Source organism: Mobula hypostoma, chromosome 24 (assembly GCF_963921235.1).
Source record: "Mobula hypostoma chromosome 24, sMobHyp1.1, whole genome shotgun sequence".
Taxonomy (NCBI): domain Eukaryota; kingdom Metazoa; phylum Chordata; class Chondrichthyes; order Myliobatiformes; family Myliobatidae; genus Mobula; species Mobula hypostoma.
Window position 1 is genome coordinate 45,490,479 of NC_086120.1, and position 24,657 is coordinate 45,515,135.

The 24,657-nt window shown below is 41.9% G+C and overlaps 1 protein-coding gene across 1 annotated transcript in view; it reads right to left on the bottom strand.

The window, feature by feature from the left end:
• Positions 1-727: 727 nt before the first annotated feature.
• The window catches only part of LOC134337255 (one cut domain family member 2-like), a 138,917-nt gene continuing 114,987 nt past the window's right edge, over positions 728-24,657 (bottom strand). The window contains exon 2 of the mRNA XM_063032107.1: positions 728-1,020. Coding sequence (XP_062888177.1) covers positions 728-1,020 — 293 coding nt within the window. The remainder of the gene's footprint in view (positions 1,021-24,657) is intronic.

The window sequence follows — 24,657 nt, forward strand, 5'->3', positions numbered from 1 at the left end:
GATCTGTTTTGGTTTTTTTTTGGTATTGTATATGGCACAAGTCATCTTGTAGGTATTGCAACAACAAGTTGTGTAGTACCATCCCTTGGGAGTATCATTAAGGCAGCTGCTGCTATTGGCACACGTTATCCTCTCGTTTCTGCAATTAGCCTTTGAGTGACAAATCAATTTTCGATCTTTCTTTGTTTGTTGGGGGGAGGAGAGGGGAGGGTGGGGTTGTGAAGGAGATTGGGGAGTGGGGAGGAAAGTTCGTTAGGACTCAATCCTTACACAAGTTTGTTTTATCTTCTTTGGTTACAGAGACATTTAGGAAAGAAATTCTATCCAGACTTAAATATCAACAAACACTTCTTTGTTTAATATATTTAGTCAATGGTTAGGTCATCTTCTCATACAGGCTATTCTACAATGACCTTTATAGTGCGAGAGTTTGTCATGAAAATTACCCGAATATGTACTTTTATGTGCTTCCTGACCCGCATGAACAGCCAGCGACACAAGTGCAGCCCATCTCCTGACCAGCCCCTGTATAATCCTGGTATGGAGCAAGGTGAACACGTGTCTCCGATTGGATTTTTCTTTGGAATTTATTTATCTTTAAAAATCGTGTCTTTTATTTGGTTTAAAGCCTTTTTTTTGGTTTTGTTGTTGTTTTTATTTAGTCTGACTTCCAGAGCGCAGTGGCAGGGCGCTATTGCTGGGCGCGGCCCACTCTCTCCCCTTTCTGTCACGCTTTGGTAAAAGTGCTTGCGGCTGAAGCCGGAGGAAGGTTCGCACCGGACGGCTCGTCTATCCATCTGTCCATGCTGCGTCTGCGGGCGTTCATGAAGAAGTTACTGACCGTGTTGAGCTCGAGCCCCAGCTGCTGAGAAATGGTGATCTGCATCTCTTTGGAGGGTCGTTTGTTCTCTTTGAAAATGGCGATCAGGGTGCGGCGCTGGAGGTCGGTGAAGACAAGCCTTTGCTTTTTGGGGGTGGTGGCTCGGTCTCGGTTTTGTTCTTGTTCTTTACGCTTGCAAGCTAAAATAGAGGAAGACAGAGAGAGAGAGAAAGAGATACAAAGAAGAGAACGATTTAAAAGAACTGGCAATAATTAAATGATCTTTGCATCATCAACGCATGTCACCAAAGTTTTCTCGCCAATTTCTACAGATGTAACATAGAGAGCATTCTGATTGGTTGGATCATTGTCTAGTGTCGAGGCACCAGCACACAGGATTGGAAAAGGCTGTAAAGTGTTGTAAACTCAGCCAGCTCCAACATGGGCACTAGCTTCCCCACCATCGAGGACATCTTCAATAGACCATGCCTGAAGAAGATGGCGTCCATCATTAAGGACCCTCCCTGTCCAGGACATGCCCCCTTCACATTGCTACCATCAGGAAGCCTGAAGACACTCAGTCAAAGTTTTATGAATAGGCTCTTCCCCTTGACCATCAGATTTCATAAACCCATGAACACTTCCTCACTTTCTGCTCCCTTCTTAACTACAGATACTTTTTGCAATTATAGTAATTTTTTAAATGTATTGCACTGTACTGTTGGCACAAAAATAAAAAAAACTTTACGACATATGTCACTGATAATAAACTTCATTCTGATACTGATATCTGGTAATTACTGTGGTTTATTTCACCTTGTGTGGGCACGTGGCCAAGTGGTTAAGGCATTGGACTAGCAACCTGAAGGTCGTGAGTTCGAGCCCCAGCCCAGGCAACGTGTTGTGTCCTTGAGCAAGGCACTTAATCACACATTGCTCTGCGACGACACTGGTGCCAAGCTGTATGGGTCCTAATGCCCTTCCCTTGGACAACATTGGTGTTGTGGAGAGGGGAGACTTGCAGCATGGGCAACTGCCGGTCTTCCATACAACCTTGCCCAGGCCTGTGCCCTGGAGAGTGAAGACTTTCCAGGTGCAGATCCATGGTCTCGCAAGACTGACGGATGCCTTTAATTTAATTTAATTTCTCCTTATATTGGTTAGAGAGAGAGAAAGTGGGGCACCAAAATAGTATAGCTGTTAGCACAGCACTGTTATAGCTCGTGCTTTTGGAGTTTATAGTTCCATTTAGGTGTCCTCTGTAAAAGGTTTGTAGGTAATTCCCATGAGCACGTGGATTTCCTCCGGGTGCTTCCACTTCCTCCCCCAGTCCAAACATGTACCAGTTAGTAAGTTACTTGGTCATTGTAAATTGTCCTGTTAAACAATCCTGCTACGGTTAAACAAGTGGCTTGCTGGGCAGTGTGGCTCGTTGGGCTGGAGGGGGCTGTTCTGTGCTGTATCTCTAAATAGATAAACAGACAAACAAATAAATAAATAAAAAGGGAGACTTAAAGAAGAGATTGATTTGAAAAGAACTGAAAATAATCAAATGATCTTGCAAAGACCCCTAGATTTTGGAAAAGTCATTGATGGATGTAGCACAGATTGGTAGGGCAACTTGCCTGTCTGAGATTGCAAGAAATGCAGAGAGTTGTGGACATAGCTCAGCACATCATTGAAACCAGCCTCTCCTCTTTGATTCAAGTCTACACTTCCCGCAGCCTCTGTAAAGACCTCACCCAACCCTAACGCTGGGCAGAAGATACAAAATCCTGCAGGCACATACCACCAGACTCAAGGGCAGCTTCTATCCCACTGGTATCGAACTCTTGAATGGCCCCCTTGCACACTTGACCCCGCAGTCTACCTTGGTATGGTCTTGCACCTTATTGTCTGTCTGCATTGCACTCTCTCTGTAATGGTAACACTTTATTCCCAATTCTGTTGTTGCTCTTCTTTTGTGCTACCTCAACGATCTGTGTTGATTGCATGCAAGACAACATTTTTCACTGTATCTCAGTACTTGCAACAATAATAAACCAATTTTCAATTCACTGACAAATGGCTACTTACGTGTGAGTCAGAATCAAGTTTATTAACACTGGTATACGTCATGAAACATTGTTTTGTCGCAAGAGTGCATTGCAATACATAATAATGAAAAACTATAAATTACAGTAAGAAAAAAATACAATATATGTATAATTAAATTAAGTAACAGATACAAAATGCTGGAGAATCTCAGCAGGCCAGGCAGTATCTGTGGTGGGGAATAAACTGTCGATGATTCAGGCCAAGACCCTTCATCAGGGCTGGAAAGGAAGGGGTGGGGGGTAGGGGAATGCAGAATAACAAGGTCAGGGAAGAGAAGGAAAACAAGCTAGAAACTAACAGATGAAGCCAGGTGGGTGGGTGAGGGCGATGAAGTAAGAAGCTGGGAGGTGATAGGTGGGAAATATAAAGGGCTGAAGAAGAAGGAATTTGATAGGAGAGAAGAATGGACAATGGGAGAAAGGGAAGAAGGTGCACCAGGGGGAGATGATAGGCAGGTGATGGAAAGGAGTAAGAAGCCAGAGTGGGAAATAAAAGGAGAGGGCTGGGGAGGGAAAATATAATTCCCGGAAGGAGAAATCAATGTTCATACCATCAGGTCGGAGGCTACCTCCAACCTGATTATTAAATAAGAAGTATAAAAACAGTAAAAAAAGACAAAAAGCGACAAAAAATCAAAAAGAAAATAATAGTGAAGAAATAGTGTCTCTTTCGTACATATTTTATTCACTGTTGGTGATTTTTACAATTGTGTACATCTCCACTTAAACTTTCTTTTTAGCTCACTGTCTGTTAATTACCCCGTGTTCTCTGTCCAATTTAACATTGAATGCACAATGGCAACATCTGTTGGTTCAGACTCTGCACTCCTCATTCTGATTTGTTGAGAAGAATTGGTTCTGATTGGTTCCTGAACATTCTTTGTCTCTTCACATAGACCATTTTGTCTCTGATTGTTTGGCAAGTAGAAATGGTAAAATGCCATTAAAAATCCATTAAAAAAATCCATACTCAGCAAACAACTGGTATCACTTCCTTGCCACAGGAGCAAAATCTATCTAAATGCACTGACAATTTGATGAAATCTGTAATGTCTTCTCCAATGAACCATAGATCACTCCTCTCTGTAGTTATCACAATGGCTTCTGAAGTTTTTTTAAACTTATTTAGGAATACAGCTCCGAAAGGGCCCTTCTGGCCCAACAAGCCACGTTGCCTGGCAACCCACTGATTTAACCCGAGTCTAATCACAGGACAATTTACAATGACCAATTAGCCTGCTAACCAGTACGGCTTTGGACTGTGGGAGGAAACCAGAGCATCTGGAGGAAACCCACATACACACAGGAGGGAGCTTTCAAACTTGTTCGCAGAGGACGCTGGAGGTAAGCTCCAAACTCCATGCCCTGAGCAGAAATGGTGTCACGATAACCGCCATGCTACTGTCACGATGCAGAACTTCTTTACTGCATGCAAAGCATTTTTCCAACATTGTTTCTTTCTTCAGTTTTTTTTAAAGATTAGCTTTATTTGGCAAATGTACGTCAAAACACACAGTGGAGTAAGTTGTTTGTGACAAATCAGATGAGCTGAGCATCCCGCCAGGCTTCTGGCACCAATGTGGCATGCCCACAACTCAGTAACCCTAACCCATATGTCTTTAGAATGCGGGAGGAAGCCCATGCGGGCATGGGGAGAGCATACAGACTCCTTCATAGACAACGACAGTGATCGAGTCCTGATCTTACAGCAGGCACTGTAAAGTGTTGCGCTAACTGCTATATTACCATACCGTTCTGCAAGTTAAACCCTCGTGTTCATTGCTGGAAGGTGCAGGCTTATTTTATTGCTGGGCATTGAAATGTTACTCACTAAATTCTGCCATGTTTGCGATTACAGAAGCAAAAAACAATCAATGTTTTCCAACAGCACCACCCTTCACACCATCAAAGTATTTCACCCAAGGCTTTTGCAAATTTCTATGGACAATACTACCACGGAGAGCATTCTGACTGGTTGCATCACCATAAGGTGTGGAGACACCACTGCACAGGATCAGAAAAAGCTGCAGAAGGTTGTAAACTCAGCCAGATCCATCATGGGCACTAGCCTCCCCAGTATTAAGGACATCTTCAAATGGTGAAACCTCAGAAAGATGGCATCCATCATTAAGAATCCTCTTCCAATTACTACCAAAAGGGAGGAGGTACAGAAACCTGAACATCCCCCCCCACAACATTTTAGGAACAGCTTCTTCCCCTCCATCATCAAATACTGGAACGGAACATGAACTTATGAACACTACCTCACTTTTTGCTCTTTCGTTGCTCTACATATTTACTTTTACATACACTCAGTTGCCACTTCCGGTACCTAATAAAGTGGCCACTCAGTGTCTGGTCGTGATCTTCTGCTGCTGCAGCCCATCCACATCAAGGTTTAACGTGTTGTACAGAGAGCTATTCTGCACACTGCTGTTGTAACGCGTGATTATTTGAGTTGCTGCCAGCTTGAACCGGCCTGGTCATTCTCCTCTGACCTCTCTCATTAACAAGACATTTTTTCCCACAGAACTGCCGCTCACTGAATTTTTTTTTTGTTTTTCACGCCATTCTCAGTAGACTCTGAAGGCTGTTGTCTGTGAAAATCCCCGTAGATCAGCAGTTTCTGAGATACTCAAACCACCCCATCTGGCACCAACAAGGATTCCATGGTCAAAGACACTTAGATCACATTTATCCCCCATTCTGAAGTTGGGTCTGAACAACAACTGAACTTCTTGACTATGTCTGCATGCTTGTATGCATTGTGCTTCTGCCACATGATTGGTTGATTGGATATTTGCATTAACGAGCAGATGTACAGGCATACCTAATAAAGTTGTCACCCAGTGTATACATTTCTTATTTTAATTTGTAGTTTTTAAGAAAATTATTGCACTGTACTGCTGCCACAAAACATAAAATTTCATAGCATGTCTCAGTGATAAAGTAAGAATTGGTAATAAGCCTGATTCTGATATTAACTGGTCTATTTCCCCTTATCTTACTAACTGTTACATCACTGTTTGCTATGAAAATTTAAACGTACAGGAATGCCACAAGCTGTAGGGAGCAGTGAATTCAGCCAAATACATCATGACCACATCCTTTCCCAGTGTCAGTTGTATTCAACACTCCCTCTAATTGTTTTTTTACAGCTGCAAGGACCAACCATTCCCTCTGAGCAGGAAGGTTTGGCACTTTATATTAATGTTATAGAAAATAAAATTCCAGCTGCGTGGCAACAAATGCTATATGCGCGGGAGCTTTTCAGTTACAGCGCGGCTGAACACCCACACAGCTTAGAGGGGACAGAGGTCGTCTTTACAGGAGTCACTGCCTCCTCAAAGATCCCCACCATCTGGGCCAAGTCATTTTCTTGCAGCTACCATTGGGCAAGACTTGCAGTATTCCGAGGTGCTACTCCATCAGGTTCAAGAACATCCACATCCCTTCAACCATTTGGTTCTTGAACCAATCTGCAAAATACTAATCTCTACAGCTTATCAACACTATGACCACTTTGCAGTAAAAGGAACTTAGCTTTTTATTGTTCTAATTGTGTTCTTTCTTATAAGACCATAAGACACAGGAGCAAAATCGGCCATTTGAATCATCAGGTCTACTCTGCCATTTGGTCATGGCTGATCCATTTCCCTCTCAACCCCATTCTCTTGCCTTCTCCCGACTTACCAAGAATCTATCAACCTCCATTTTAAATACACCCAATAACCTGACTGTCACAGCCACTTATGACAGCCAATTCCACAGATTCACTGCCCTCTGGTTAAAGAAATTCCTCGTCATCTCCATTCTAAATGAATGTCACTCTATTCTGAGGTTGTGCCCTCTGGTCTAGACTCCCCCACTAAAGGAAATATCCTCTCCATATCCACTCTCTCTAGGCTTTACAACATGGGATAAATTTCAATGAGATTCCCCCCCCCATTCATCTAAATTCCAGTGAATACAGGCCCACAGCCATCAAACGCCCCTCATGTGATAAGCCTTTCATTCCCGGAATCATTATCGTGAACCTTCTTTGAACCCTCTCCAATCTTAGCACATCTTATCTTAGCTAAGAGGCCCAAAACTGCGCACAGTACTCCAAATGAGGCCTTACCAGTGTTAATAAATCCTCAGCATTACATCCTTATTTTCATATTCTAATTCTCTCGAAATGAATACTAACATTGCATTTGCCTCCCTTACAACCAACTCACCCTGAACATTCGCCTTTAATGAAGTCCATTTGCCCCTCCGATTTTTGAATTTTCTTTAGAAAATAGTCTATGCTTTTATTCCTTCTACCAAAGTGCATGAACATCCACTTACCGACACTGTATTCCATCTGCAACTTCTTTGCCCTTTGTCCTAATCTGTCTAAGCCCTTCTACAGCCTCCCTGCTTCCTCGACACGACCTGCCCGCCCACCTGTCTTGGTATTGTCCACAAACTTGGTTGCAATTCCACCATTCAAATCATTGACATACAACATAAGAAGAATCGGTCCCAACGCTGACCCCTATAGAACACCACTAGTCTCCAGCAGCCAACTAGAAAAGGCTCCCTTTATTCCCACTCTTTGCCTCCTGCCAATCAGCCTCCTCTTTATCCATCCTAGAATCTTTCCTGTCATACCATAGGCTCTTAACTTGCTTGGCTGCCTCATGTGTGACACCTTTTCAAAGGCCTTCTGAAAATCCAAGTACACAACATCAACCAATTTGCCTTTGTCTATCCTGCTTGTTATTTCCTCAAAGAATTTCAACAGATTTGTCAAGCAAGATTTTGCCTCAAGGAAGCCATGCTGACTTTGGTCTAATTTACCAAGTACCCCCAAGTACTCCGAAACCTCAACCTTAATAATTGACTCCAACATCTTCCCAACCACTGAAGTTAGACTATCTGGCCTATAGTTTCATTTCTTCTGCCTCTCTCCCTTCTCGAAGATTGTAGTGACATTTGCAATTTTCCAGACATCCAGAACCACGCCAGAATCTACTGATTTTTGGAAGATCAATACTAATGCCTTCACAATCTCTTCAGCTATCTCTTTCAGAAACCTGGGATGTAGTCCATTGGTTCCAGGTGGCTTTTCTACCGCTAGAGCTTTCAGTTTCACAAACACCTTCTCCCTAGTAATAGCAACTGCACTCACTTCTGCCCTTGACACTGTTGAACTGCTGGCATGCTGCTAGTGTCTTCCACAGAGAGTACTGCTGTAAAACATTCATTTAGTGGCTCCACCATTTCCTTGTCCCCCCATTACTACCTCAGCAACATCATTTTCTAGTGGACTGATATCTACTCTCGTCTCACTTTTATTCTTTCTGAAAAATCCTTTTGTAGCCTCTTTGATATTATTGGCTAACCTAGTTTCATATTTCATCCTTCCCTTCTCATGGCTTTTTATCTGCTTTCTGTTGTTTTTTTTTAAAGCTTCCCAGTCCACTAACTTCCTGCTAATGTTTGCTCTATTATATGCCCTTTCTTTATCTTTGACTTCTCTTGTCAGCCATGGTTGCATCCTCTTCCTTTTAGAATACTTCTTCCTCTTGGGGATGTATCTATTCTGCACCTTCCGAATTTCTCCCAGAAACTTCATCCTTTGCTGCTCCACTACCATCTCTGTTAGTGTCCCCTTCTAATCAACATTGGTGAGCTCACCTCTCGTGCCTCTGTAATTCCCTTTTCTCCACTGTAATACTGATACATTTGACTTTAGCTTCCCCCTCTTAAATTGCATGGTAAATTCTATCATATTATGATTACTGTCTCCTTAGAGTTCCATTATCTTAAACTCCATTATCAGATCCAGATTATTACACAACATCCAATCCAGAATAGCTGATCTCCTAGTGAACTCAATGCAATTTGCTCTAATAAAACATTTTGTAGACATTCGACAAATTCTTTCTCTTGGAATCTAAAATCAGCATCAGCCTCATTTTCCCAATCTACCTGCATATTGAAGTCCCCCAGGACTATCGTAAAACTGATTCTTTTATGGTTGTTTGACTTATTAAGTATTCCCACAAGAAAATGAACCTCAGTATTGTATATGGTGACATATATGTGTGTACTTTGATAATAAATTTACTTTGAACTTCAATTTATTATCCTTCTCAACCCCATTCTTCTGCCTTCTCCCTATAGTATTTGACACCCTTACTAATCAAGAACCTATCAACTTCTGCTTTAAAAATACCTAATGACTAGGCCTCCACAGTTGTCTGTGGCAATGAATTCCACAGATTCACTATCCTCTGGCTAAAGAAATTCCTCCGTATTTCTGTTCTAAAGGAACATCGCTCTATTCTGGGGCTGTGCCCTCTGGTCCTAGACTATAGGAAACATCCTTGCCATGTTTATCTAGACCCAAGGGTGAATGTAAGAGCTAATCCCATTTATGTACTAATGGAAGCTTAAAATTACACTATAAAAGTATTAAAAAGAAAATTGTAGACATCGTTTTATACTTATGGGTTAAGGGGAAGGAGATGAGGTGGCACAGAGGGGAAAGGTGTGAATAAAAGGTCGAAGAGCAGAATAAAGTTAAGCTGTCAATGAAAACAGAAAGCAAATGAAACCAAAAGATAGGAGATATTCACAGGACAGTATTCACTAGAGAGAAAAATAAGTTTCTGGTAAACTTGATATAAAACATTGAAAAGTCTTAAGGGTCTTTGTTGATATTTCGCCATGACATCAACTCTTCAAGGGAGGAGAACAAAATTGAGTGTATTGGGGTATATGGGGTGTCAGGGAGGGGTAGTACCTCTGGTGGGGGAACATGTCGCGTCCTTTTCAGGGCCGTTAGTCCACCTTTGGTCCCCACCTGGCACTCAGCTCTCACCTGTGGCTCCCTGTAGCTGTTTGCATGCGACAGCGGCCACACCCCGGGCAACGGCTTCGACAAGCCGGCTAAACCAGGTGAGGGTAGCCTACGGGTCTCAAACTCTCGGTGAGACAGGGAGTTGTCTATCCCAGCATGTGAAGACAGACTCCGGCGGATTGAGTGGACGAGACCAATGGAAGGTCCAACGGTCAAGAAGGCGGTCTCTGCAAACGTCATGGAACGTGTAGAGCAGGACAAGACACAGAAGATGTCCTGGTCATCCACTGCGCCTAGTCCCATCTCCAGCCGTCTAGACTCTGTCTTGCCACTGGACCCAGATGGGAATTGGGAAGAGAGAGTGAGGCTGATGCTGCGCAACTCTCCCTCACTTAAATCCAAATCACGCACTAGTTTCGACACCATCATTATGGTGTCGAGGTCCTCATCGATGTCAACGATGGACGAACAACAACTGATTAAATCACTAATTAACTAGTGGAAACTTGTTAATTGTGATTGTTATTTACTTATTGTAACTAAGTTTTGAAAATAATGGAATAACACAATTGTACCAAATATTTGTGAACTCTTTAATGGCGCGACATTTCTGTCTTGGTACTGAATATACACTTTATCAGATACCTGTACCTAATAAGGTTGCCACTAAGTGTATATTCTAAATTATTTTAATTTTTAATTAGAGATACAGAACAATAACAGGCTTTTCTGGCCCGTTGAACCCACACCGCCAATTATACCCATGTGACTAATTAACTTACTAAACTGTACGTCTTGGGAATATGGGCAGAACCTGGGGCACCTGGAGTAAACACGTGCGGTCACAGGGAAAACGGACAAACTCCTTACAGACAGTGGCAGGAATTGAACCCGGGTCACCTGTACTGTAAAGCACTGTGCTAACCACTACGCTACTACGCTACCCAGCCTCAACAAATGATTGGTTCCTGGAATATCAGCTCAGTAATAATTGAAAGCTTTCAATGTAGCACTGATACATCCAAAGTTTGAATGATTTTAGGTACATCTGAAGTGATTCAAAACTGATTGGATGACTATCATTATGGTATAGAAGAACCAATACTCAGGAACAGAAAAGCCTACAGAAATTAATGGATATAGTTCACTCCATTTCAGAAAAATCCATCCCCTCCATTGAGCACATCCACCAGGAGCACTGCCACAAGAAAGCAGTGTTAATCATCAGGGCCCCCACCATCCAGACCATTCTGTCTTCTTGCAGCAACCATTGGAAAGAAGGTAAATGTGCCCTAGGACCCAGACCACCAGGTTCAGGAACAGCTATTATATTTCAACCCTGAGGATAACTTCACTCACATCAACACTGGTTCCACAATCTATGAACTCGCTTTCAAGGGCTATACAACTCAAGATCTCTATTTTATTTATTTTTTTATTTACTTACTTATTTAGTATTTCTACAATTTGTCTTCTTTTGCACTTTGGTTAATTCAATTCAATTTAAGTCTAACTGTCATTCAACCATATACTGTATAAATACTCATGAATACAGCCAATTGAGCCAGTCTTTGGGTGTAGTTTATCATTGATTCCATTGTATTTCTTTATTCTACTGTGAATGTGTACAAGAAAATGAATCCTAGAATATTATATGGTGACATATAGCTATTTTGATAATAAATTCATTTTGAACTTTGATCAATAAATTCTTTAAGGTTGTAGGACAACCACTGGAAGTATTGGATTTTTCCACAATATGTACCTAAATACTTCAGTCACTTTTATATGTCCAGATGCAAGCTGCCCTGCAAGATTATATCGGGCTAGTGGAAACTATGCAGGAGATCAGAGACAGAATGGTTGGATTTGGATGATGATTGAAGGTAGTAGGCAACCGTTTTTTTCCCCTACGAATTGAACTTTTTGGACTCAGAATCTAGTTATACAACTTTTGTAACTTGCTTCTCAGTGTATATGAGAATTAGCCATTTCTGCTGAATTACGTCATTCCCAAAGTCTTTCTCCTTCTGTATGACATCAATCCCAAATTCCCTCCAACTGTATGACATCAATCCCAAATTCTCCCAACTCTATGACACCAATCCCAAATTCCGTCCCCATCTCTATGACATCAATCCCAAATTCCCCATCTGTATGACATCAATCCCAAATTCTCTCCCATCTGTATGACATCAATCGCAAATTCCCCATCTGTATGACATCAATCGCAAATTCACCCCATTTGTATGAAATCAATCTCAAATTCTCTCTCCTTGTGTATGACATCAATCCCAAATTCCCTCTCCGTCTGTATGACATCAGTCTCAAATTCTCCCACCATGTGTACAGCGTGACCTGCTGGCTATGTCCGACAGCTAATCATTCCTCACTTCATATTCTTTTCTTCTCGCTGGCTAACTGCCTGCATCCATGTTCATTTTTACTCTCTGTTTAACGACCTCCATAAACTGGATGATCCCTTGCATTTATCAGCATGATAACCCTGGTCTCACCCTACCATAGATATTTCCCCTGACCCTCATCTCATTAATCGCTCACCTTCTTTGCAACTTAAAACCAACTTGCTTTCTCCCTTTCCCAGTTCTGATGAAGAGTTTTAACCAGAAACATTAACTCCGTTTCTCTCTGTCTATTACAATTCTTTATTGTCCCATAAATGCCTGCAAGGAAATTAATCTTAAGGCAGTTTATGTTGCAATACACCGGCTTTGACCTGGTGTGTATTTTACACATTTTCTGTTTTTATGTTGGATTTCCAGCAGTATTTTAATGTTCATGTATAATTTATTGATTTTTTTATAATAGAAGACATAATTAAATGAAGAATAAATCCTAGTATTTTTATTGATCTGTAGTAAATATTAGCCTCAGTCAAGGACATCTATGCCACACAACTATGAGTTTAAGTGAGATGTTGAACTAGTTCCATAAAAGATAGAGACAAAGAGATTTCCTTTATCTATCACATGTACATTTAAAAGTAGAAACATTCAGTGAGATGCGTCAATTGTGTCAAATGCCTAAAGCAATCCAAGGTTGTGTTAGGGGCATCCGCAACTGTCGCCATTCTTCTGGCTCCAACGTTGCATGCCCACAGCTCACCAACTCTAATCTCTATGTTGTTGGAATATGGGAGGAAACCAGAGCACCCGGTGAAATCCCACGTGGTCACAGGGAGAACATATGAATTCCTTACCGACAGCAGCAGGAATTGAACCCCAGTCGCTGATTGGGAATATTTAAAATGGAGGATGATATACTCTTGACTAGTTAGGGTATCAAACATCATGGGGTGATGGCTGGAGAATGGGGCAGAATTGAGCAGATTCAATAGACCGAATGGCCTAATTCTGTTCCTATGTCTTATGGTCTTATGGTCTAACCATTATGCTGCATTGTAATGAATAAACTAAGCAATTAAACTTTACCTGCAGAATAATCATAGAACATTTTTAAAGTTATGATAAAATTCCATTAATCTAGTGTGTTTCTGATTTTGGTGTTGGACTTGTTACTTATGCGGACTATTGGAAATTATTCTAATTTATACCTAAATACATCTTACTTCACTTTTTTAAGGTGTTGCACAATAAAGTTTTCAATGAGCCTCATAAGGTTAAGGGAAGTATGGGAAACGGAAGCAAGTATTTCAAAGGAGTATTCCACTTGGGTCCTGGTGAGTTTAAAAAATACATGGGAATCTACCCTGACCTCCACAGAGAGGTGACCAAAGAATGTCCTGTAATTAATTCATGCAGCTTATTCAACACACTTATGGTCTCATGTTCAAGGAATCTACGTCTCATATTCTGAATATTATTTATTACGATAATTTGTTTGTATTTGCATACTTTTGTCTTCTTTGGCACATTGGTTGTTTGCCAGTCTTTCTTTGTGTGTAGATTTTTTTAATTGATTCTATTGTATTTCTTTCTTTTGTTATGAATGCTTGCAAGAAAATGAATCTCAAGGTAGTATATGGTGGCCTATAGATATTTCAATAATAAATTTACTTTGAACTTGTGGCTGCCTGTAAGGAGATGAATTCCAAGGTTGTGTAATGTATACATACTTAGATAATAAATGTACTTTGAACTTTAATGGTGGCCATCCAATCAGCTTTTGGATGAATTCTGATGTATCTAACAATACTATGTCTCTAGAAGTATCAGTGCTACAATGAGAACATTTAATTATCACCTAGCTAATTATCCAGGGGCTTGTATAAATTAAACCAATAATTCAGAATATACAGTACTATGCAAAAGTCTTAGGCACATATATACCTAAGACTTTTGCAGAATACAATATCTGTCAATGTGGAGCGGAGAGCTAGTTTGTAAATTTGGCGGGAGCAAAGGATGTTTGAAATGGCAAGGATGGAGTGCTGCAGGAGGGGTGTGGGACAGGTGGCAGAGAAGGAGTGCCAGGGTTGGGGGGTGGCACGAGTGTAGACACACCCAGCCCTGAGACACCAGGCAAGGTCATTTTATTCCAATCAATTGGTTTATTGATCATTACAGAATCTCTCTGGTGCTCCCCTCTCCCTCCCCGCACTCACATATGTCATGGAATTTCTTCTTTTTGTGTGGCAGCTGTACAGTTCAAGATAGAAATTACTACAGTACTGTGCAAAAGTCTTAGGCACCCTAGCTATATATATATAGATATATATAGAGAGACATAGATAGATAGATCTCTCTATATAAGTATTTGGATTCTGCTCTACCTGTGTAAATATTTCACAGAACATGGTAATATACATGTACTTCGCTTTGAACTTTGAACTTTGAGAAGACTCAGAGCGGTTTGGTGGGTTGAGAAAGTCCCTTAATTACTGTAATATTTTAACCCTGGAGGGGCTGGATGAGGGGCAACAGTCCTGTTGGTTTTGAAGAACATAATAGAACCGCACTGAAATCATTGACTATGAATGAAAAGACATTGTGTGGTTTATTCTCATAAATAATTTTTATTTTGAATAAAGTTTATTTTGAATTTTTTTTTTTAACTGTATAGAAGAAGACCCAGACGGCACAGCAGAGTAGTAGTTGTCATAACGCATTACAGTCAAGTGACCAGGGTTCAATTCCAACTGCTGTCTGTAAGGAGTTTGTATGCTCTCCCTGTCACCACACGGGTTTCCTCCGGGTGCTCCGGTTTCCTCTCTCAGGCCAAAAACATACCAGTTGCTGGGTTAATTGATCATTGTAAGTTGTCCTGTAATTAGGTTAGGGTTAAATCAGGGGTAGCTGGGTGATGTGGTTTGAAGAGTAAAAGTCTTTGGCACATATTCAAAATATATATGTCAAGATCTCTGAGAACCTAACCTGGTCCCAACATATCGAAGCAATTATAAAGAAGGCATTAGGAGTTTGAAGAGATTTGGTATATTCACAAATACACTCAAAAACTTCTGTAGTTGTACCATGGAGAGCATTCTGACAGGCTGCATCACTGTCTGGTATGGAGGGGTACTGCACAGGACTGAAAGAAGCTGCAGAGGGTTGTAAATTTAGTCAGCTCCATCTTGGGTACTAGTCTACAAAGTACCCAGGACCCCTTCAAGGAACAGTGTCTTAGAAAGTCAGTGTCCATTATTAAGGACCTCCAGCACCCAGGGCATGCCCTTTTCTCACTATTACCATCAGGTAGGAGATACAGAAGCCTGAAAGCTCACACTCAGTGATTCAGGAACAGCTTCTTCCCCTCTGCCATCCGATTCCTAAATGGGCATTGAACCTGTGAACACTACCCCACTTTTTTAATATATATTATTTCTGGTTTTTGCACAATTTTTAATCTATTCAATATATGTGTACTGTAATTGATTTACTTATTTAATTATTATTATTAACATTATTTTATCTTTTCTTCTCCTTCTTCTTCTATATTATGTATTGCATTGAACTGTTGCTGTTAACAAATTTTATGGCGCATGCTGGTGATAATAGACCTGATTCTGATTCTGATATATGTGCCTAAGACTTTTGCACAGTACTGTATTTGGCAACATGGAGCGGAGAGCGAGTTTGTAAATCCGGCAGGAGCAAAGGATGTTGGGAATGGCGAGGGTCGGGTGCCGTGGGAGCAGTGGAGCAGCTGACAGAGAGAGAGTGCCAGGGTCATACACATACTCTCCTTGATAATAATAAGTAGGAAACACAGTCGTGTAGCAGATAGTGTAACACTATTACAGCACCGGTGACCCATGCTCAGTTCTGTCGCTGTCTATAAGGAGTTTGTACATTCTCCCCATGAGCTCGTGGGTTTCCTCCAGGGGCTCTGCTTTACTCCGATATTCCAAAGTAAAAAACATTTGCAGGTTAATTGTTCACATGGGTGTGATTGGGCTGCACGGGCTGTTGGACCAGAACATAAGAACATAAGAAATAGGAGTAGGAGTAGGCCATTCAGCCCATCGAGCCTGCCCCGCCATTCAATAAGATCATGGCTGATCTGTCCATAAATTCAGCTCCATCTACCTGCCTTTTCCCCATAACTCTTAATTCCCCTACTATGTAAAAACCTAACTAACTGTATCTTAAATATATTTAGTGAAAAAGCCTCAACTGCTTCCCTGGGCAGAGAATTCCACAGATTCACCACTCTCTGGGAAAAGCAGTTTCTCCTCATCTCCATCCTAAATCTTCTCCCCTCTCATAGAACAGCTTTTTACTCTAAATAAATAAATAAGCAGTTAACTAAGCCAATCTCAAATGACTTGCAGTACAGACTACAAATAAATGAGGACCCAGAAACATGCATTCTGGATATTGGTCCCAGTTATACCTGTTGTTATAAACAATTATTCCTAGATTGAATAGGAAACTACTGATAAATTGATTTAGGGTAATTTGGGCTCAAGTCATTGGCCCTTGCCTGGCATGATACTGTTGTGTATTTAATATTTCTGTAATAGTTGTGTAATCTTATGTACATAAATCGTTTGATTAAGCATTCTTGTTTGGTTAAATAATTAATTACTCGTTATATGGAAAAATACGTAAATTGCATACATCAACACACGACCACGTGATTAGCGCATGTCTCACTTGAAGTAAACATGAATTTAGACCAGCTTTCCCTGACTTCCGTGTCTTCCTTTAAATCAGTTTAACGTTTTGAACTGACAAAACGTAACAGATACCAGTATCTTATGTCTGGTACACAGGAACCTCTTCTGCATTTATTGACAGAAATAGGCTGTTGAAAGGCACAACATTTTTCACTTGCATTAAGATAAGGAGCACATCGCAAAGCAAGCAGAATAGAGACAGGAATTAAATTATCTCTACAGAGGCATCAATGTTAGAATCACCAGCTCTACCTGGCTTATTTTTTGTTGCCAACAGACATCACTGACAACGATCGTGGGATCTCAATATTCAGAATGTGCTGTGATTACATGTCCATTGATGGGATTGTAATCAAGTTCACCTACAGCACATAGGCCACTGACCAAACCATTGTATGGCGATTTTCATAGAAACAGGACTACATTATGTTCTCACATGTCTGAGCATCCATAGGACACATTCTACCCGGATGCATAACGGCTTGGCATGGCAACTGCTCCCCGCGAGACTGCAGAGAGTTGTGGACACAGCTCAGCACATGACAGAAACCAGCCTCCCTTCCATGGACTCTGCCTACACTTCTCACTGCCTTGGTGAAGCAGCCAGTATAATCAAAGACCCCACCCAGCCTGGATATTCTCTCATCTTCTGGGACCGCAGCTGTTTACAATATATATTAATGATTTAGATGAGGGAATTAAAAGTAACATTAGCAAATTTGACAATGACACAAAGCTGGGTGGCAGTGTGAAATGTGAGGAGGATGTTATGAGAATGCAGGGTGACTTGGACAGGCTGGGTGGGTGGGCAGATGCATGGCAGATGCAGTTTAATGTGGATAAATGTGAGGTTATCCACTTTGGTGGTAAGAACAGGAAGGCAGATTATTATCTAAATGGAGTCAAGTTAGGAAAAGGGGAAGCACAACGAGATCTAGGTGTTCTTGTACATCAGTCACTGAAAGCAAGCATGCAAGTACAGCAGGCAGTGAAGAAAGCTAATGACATGCTGGCCTTCATAACAAGGGGAATTGAGTATAAGAGCAAAGAGGTCCTTCTGCAGCTGTACAGGGCCCTGGTGAGACCACACCTGGAGTACTGTGTGCAGTTTTGGTCTCCAAATTTGAGGAAGGACATTCTTGCTATTGAGGGAGTGCAGCGTAGGTTCACAAGGTTAATTTCTGGGATGGCGGGACTGTCATATGTCAAAAGATTGGAGTGACTGGGCTTGTATTCTCTGGAATTTAGAAGGCTGAGAGGGGATCTTATTGAAACATATAAGATTATTAAGGAATTGGACACGCTGGAGGCAGGAAGCATGTTCCTGCTGATGGGTAAGTCCAGAACCAGAGGCCACAGTTTAAGAATAAGAGGTAGGCCATTTAGAACGGAGTTGAAGAAAAACTTTTTCACCCAGAAAGTGGTGGATATATGGAATGCTCTGCCCCAGAAGGCTGTGGAGGCCAGGTCTCTGGATGCTTTCAAGAAAGAGATGGATAGAGCTCTTAAAGATAGCAGAATCAAAGGTTATGGGGATAAGGCAGGAACTGGATACTGATTGTGGATGATCAGCCATGATCACAGTGAATGGCGGTGCTGGCTCAAAGGGCCGAATGGCCTACGCCTGCACCTATTGTCTATTGTTTATTGTCCTCTCTCCCATCGGGCAGAACGTACAAAAGCTTGAAAGCACATACCATTGGGCTCAAGGTCAGATTCTATCCTGCTGTTATCAGACTCCTGAATGGCCATCTTGTTTGATAAGATAGACTTTTGGCCTCACAATGTACATCTTGTCCTTTATCATTTACCTCCACTGTATTATTTCCGATAGATTTTACACTTCACTCTGCATTGTTATTGTTTCACCTTATTCCAGCTCAATGTACTGTGTAACACACACAAGATGCTGGAGGAACTCAGCATGCCAGGAAGCATCTAATAAAAAGGATAAAGAGGTTATACTTCAGGACATGATGATTGGCTGCCAGGATATAGTAGAGTTTCACAGGGGTCAGTGTTGGGATCGCTTCTTTTTACATTGTATGTCAATGATTAGAATGACAGAATTGATGGCTTTGTGGCCAGGTTTGTGGACACTACGAAGATAGGTAACAGGTAATGTTGAGGAACCACGAAGGCTGCCGAAGGATGTAGACTGATTAGGAGAATGGGCAAAGGAGTGGTCGATGAAATACAGTGTTGATAAGTGCGTGGTCATGAACTTTGGTAGAGTGAATAAAAGTGTAGCCTATTTTCTACATGGGTAGAAAATTCGGAAATCTGAGGTGCAAAGGGACTTAAGTCCTCGTGCAGGATTCTCCGAAGGTTAAGTTGCAGGTTGAGTCTGTGGTGAGGAAGACAAATGCAATGTTAGCATTCATTTCAAGACCAGAATATAAAAACAAGGATGTAATGTTGAAGCTTTTTAAGCACTGGTCAGGCCTTACTTGGAGAACTGTGTGCAGTTCTGTGCCACCACCTACCTTAGAAAGGATGTGCCGAAACTGGGGAGGGTTCAAAGTAGATTCACAAAAATGATTCTGGGATTGAAAGGCTTATCATATGAGGAGCATTAGAGGGCTCTGGGCCTGTATTCACAGGAATTTAGAAGAATGAGGGGGATCTTACTGAAATCTATCGAATGTTGAAAGGCCTAGACAGAGTGGATGTGGAGAAGGTGGCTACCATAGTGGGGGAAAATAGGGATAGGGATAGGGATAAGCAGGGAAAGCCTCAGAATAGAGGTTGTCCATTTAGAATGGAGTTGCGGAGACATTTCCTTTGCCAAAGCGAGGTGAATCTGTGGAACTTATTGCCATAGACGGCTGTGGAGGCCAAGTCATCTGGTGTATTTAAGGCAGAGGTTGTTAGGTTCTTGATTAGTCAGGGCACAAAAAGTTATGGGGAGAAGATAGAAGAATGGGGTTGAGTGGGAAATAGATCAGCCATGATGAAATAGCAGAGGAGACTTGGGCCAAATGGCCTAATTCTACTCCAATGTCTTATGGGCTTATGGTGTAACTGTTCTCTGTCAACACAAATTTGTTGACATTATCATTATTGTGCCCTTGAAAGTGCAGGAACGCTTGATGTGATTTGAGGTTCTAATGAATATTGTTTCTATTTACCATGCAAATCCAATTTAATATACTATTTAATACCCCATTTAATATACTTTCTTGTCTAGCTGTAGCATTGTGTTGTACAGAAGCTGCAAGACCCTACAGATGACAGTATAAACTGCCAAGAGGTTCACCAGGGTCTCCCTCTGCCCCCCGGTTGTGACACTTACTGGGAGTGTTGTACACAAAGGGCCTGAAGTATTGTTGAGGATCCCCACCACCCATCCCACAATCTCTTTGACCCACTACCATCAGGAAGGAGGTACAGAAACATTGGGACTAGGACTGTCAGACTGGGTAATGGCTTCTTTCCCCAGGCTGTGTGACCAGTGCATACCCTGTCTACACCCAGGCCTCGTCATTAGGATAGCGAGCTGTTTACCTGTGCTGTGCCCTTCATGTGTTCTTTTGAATTCTATCTTATCAGCTTATTTTTGGTAATATTTTGGTTTATGTGCTGTGTGTGATATGTTTTGTGGGTGCCCCGTGGTCCGGAGGAACATGGTTTCATTTAGTTGTATAGATGTATTTATTTTATTTTAGTGATACAGCAGAAAATGGGCCCTTCTGCCCCTTTGAGCTATGCTGCCCCAGCAACTCTACAACCCTGATTAACCCTAATCAGATTTTGGGACAAATTACAATGACCATTTAACCTCAAACAACAGGAATTCTGCAGATGCTGGAAATTCAAGCAACACACATCAAAGTTGCTGGTGAACGCAGCAGGCCAGGCAGCATCTCTAGGAAGAGGTGCAGTCGACGTTTCAGGCCGAGACCCTTCGTCAGGACTGAAATGTCGACTGCACTTCTTCCTACAGATGCTGCTTGGTCTGCTGCGCTCACCAGCAACTTTGATGTGTGTTGTTGACCATTTAACCTACCCGGCACGTCTTTGGGACTGCGGGAGGAAATGGGAGCACCCAGCGAAAACTCACGCACCTCACAGGGAGGACGTACTGAGACTTCTTACAGAAGATGCCAGGATTGAACTCCAAGCTCCAGAATGCCCTGAGCTGTAATAGTGTCATGCTAACCGCGATGTGTACAGTCAGATGACAATAAACTTGAGCTTGAATGTCAATGCTGAGTCCAACACAAGATGGAGTTTCTGCAGAGGTAACAATGTAGCATCCATCATCCTGAACCCCCATCCTCGAGGCCATGCTCTCTTCTCACTGCTGTCAACGGGAATGAGATACAGGAGCCTTCTGTCTAACACCACCGGGTTCAGGAACAGTTATTACCCCTCAAGGAGGAGAAGATGGCGGCGCGACAGCAGCGTACGCAGCCTCTCCAGTGAATGATATCTATAATCTGTCAAGTAGGGGACCGTGCACAATTCTGATTTGATGGAGACAGATGTCAGAGTGCGGCGGAACATCTGGAGAAACTTCTGAAATGCCCGCTTCGCTGCCGCTGCTACTGTGTGGTAACCGGAATCTCCGGAGCAGAAGGCCTCGAAATCCTCGGCTTTGCTTGTTTCAGCGGCTGGGGCGAGGTCGAAGGCGCTCGGCAGATGATGGAGCTTGGGAGGCTGTATCGGAGTGGCAGGTCGGAGGCGCGAAGTTTTTGGATAGATGGACTCAATGTCGGCTGTGGTTGGCTGCTTCCAAGGCATCGGCAAGTTGACGGTGCCTGGAAGTTTATGGCAGGCAGTTTCTCCCTTTTGCCACCTGCTATCGGGGACTCGGGAGTCGATCGACTCAGGGACTTTGAGACTTTTTTTTACTGTGCCCATGGTTTGTTCTTCATCAAATTATGGTGTTGCTTTGCACTGCTGTAACTATATGTTATAATTATGTGGTTCTGTCAGTGTTAGTCTTTGGTTTGTCCTGTTTTCTGTGATATCACTCCGGAGAAACATTGTATCATTTCTTAATGCATGTATGCATTTCTAAATGACAATAAAAGAGGACTGAGTGTTCTCATAATCTAAATCTAAACCATCAGGCTCTTGAACCAGAGGGGATAACTTCACTCACCACAACACTGAACTGTTCCCTCAACCTATGGACTCACTATCATCGAGTCATAGAACACTACAGCTCAGAACCAGGCCTTTCAGCCTATCTAGTCTGTGCCAAGATATTAATCTTTCCAGTCCCATCGACCTGCACCCAGACATAGCCCTCTATACCCATCTCATTCATGTATCTATCCAAATTTCTCTTAAATGCTGAAATCAACGCTGCTTCCAGCCCTTGTTCCTCACTCTCACAAGTGAAGATAGTCCCCCTCATGTTTCCTTTAAATATTTCACCTTTTACATTTAACCCATGACCTCTAGTTGTTGTCTCACCCAACCTCTGGAAAAAGCCTGCTTGCATTTACCCTATTGATACCCCTCATAATTGTGTATGCCTCTATCAAATATTGCCTCAATCTTCAACGCTCCAGGGAATAATGCCCTAACCTATTCAACCTTTCCCTATAACTGAGATCCTCAAGTACTGGCAACATCCTTATAGATTTTCAATGCACCCCTTCAGTCCTATTTACGTCTTTCCTGTAAGTAGGTGACCAAAACTTCACACAATACTCTAAATTAGGCACGTCTTATACAACTTTCAACATAATATCCTATCTTCTGTACTCAATGTGTTGATTTTTGAAGGCCAATGTGTCAAAAGCTTTCTTTACGACCCTATCTACCTGTGACACCACTTTCATGGAGTTATGGATCTGCAGTCCCAGATCCCTTTGTTCTATCTCACTCCTCAGTGCCCTACTATTCACTGTGTAAGACCTACCCTGGTTGGTCCTCCCAAAGTAACACTTTGCTCTTTACAGTATTAAATTCCATCTGCCATTTTTCCAGCTGGCCCAGATCCCACTACAAACTCTGATCATTTTCTTCACTGTCCACTGCACCACCAATCTTGGTGTCATCCACAGATTTGCTGATCCAGTTAACCATGTCATCGTCCATATAGATGACAAACAACAATGGACCAGCATTGATCCCTGTGGCACTCCAGTAGTCACAGGCCTCCAGTCAGAGAGGTAGCTATCTACTACCACTCTCTGGCTTCTTCTGCAAAGCAAATGTCTAATCCAATTTACTACCTCATCTTGAATGCCAAGCAACTGAATCTTCTTGACCAACCTCCCATGAAGAAACCTGACAAAGGCCTTGCTGAAGTCCATGTGGACAACATTCACTGTCTTGCATTTATCAGCTTTCAAGGTAGCTTCCTCAAAGGATTGGTTTGACACGATTTACCTTGTACAAAGCCATGTTGACTATCTCTAATCAGCACCTTCCAGTAGCTTTCCCACTACTGAGGTCAGGCTCATCAGGCTATAAATTCCTGGCTTATTCTTAAAGCCTTTCTTAGACAATGAAACAATTCGTTATCCTCCAATCCTCCAGTACCGCACCCAGGGATAAAGATGTTTAAAATATCTCTGCTAGGGCCCCTGGAATTTCTGCACGAGACTCCAAAGGGTCCAAGGGAACACATTGTTAGGCCTTGGGGATTTATCCACCTGAATTTGCTTCAAGATAGCAAACACCTCCTCCTCTGTAATCTGTACAGGGTCAATGACCTCACTGCTATATTACTTCACATCTATAGTCTCTGTGTCAGTCTCCTGAGTAAATACAGATGCAAAAAATCCAGTTTAGGTTGCCCCCATCTCTTTTGGCTTTCCAGAAGTCCAATTTTGTCCCTTGCTATCCTTTTGCTTTTAATATATTTGTAGTACTCTTAACATTCTCCTTCACTTTAACTGCTAGAACAACCTCGTGTCTTGTTTTAAACCTTCTGACTTCCCTCTTAAGTATTCTCTTGCATTTCTTTTACTCCTCAGGTATCTCATTTTTCCCACTTGCCTACTACTGCAATGCATCTCTTTCTTTTTCTTAACAGAGATCTCAATATCTCTCAAAAAACAAAGTTTCATAAACCTGTTATCTTTACTTTTTATTCTGACAGGCTCATGTGAGCTTTGTACTCTCTAAATTTCACTTTCGAAACCTTCTCACTTACTAAGTATAACTTTGCCGGAAGTCAACCTATCCCAATCCATGTTTGCCAGATCCTTTCTGATACCTTCAAGTTTGGCCTTTCTCCAATTTAGAATCTCAACCCAAGGACCAGACCTATTCTTTTCCATAATTACCCTGAAAGTAATGGCATTATGATCACTTGATGCAAAGTGTACCCCTACTCAAACTTAGCTCTCTGATTTCCTAATAAGAGATCTAGTATTGCACTCCCTCTAGTTGGGACTTCTACGTATTGATTAAAGAAACTTTCCTGAAAGTTGTCAAGGACTCTTCATCTCATGCTTTTGATATTTATTGCTTATTATTATTATTATTATTTTGTTTTTTTCTGTATTTGCACAGTTTGTTATCTTTTGCATATTGGTTGTTTTCCCATCTTGTTGCGTGTGGTTTTTCATTGATTCTGTTGTGTTTCTTTGTATGTCCTGTGAATGCCTGCAAGAAAGTGAAAACGGTGACATATATTTACTTCGAACTTTGAGCTTCCAGTGGTTCAATTCCGGCTGCAAACTCTGTTCTCATGACTTTAACAGTGCAGGTGGCTTTCAGCTGAAGTTTTGGACCATTTGCGCATAATAACAAGCACCATTACCCATGACATTAGCTCCATTGCCAGTTCTGGGCCATTGTGGTTGTGATAAATGACTAACGCTGCCAAGTT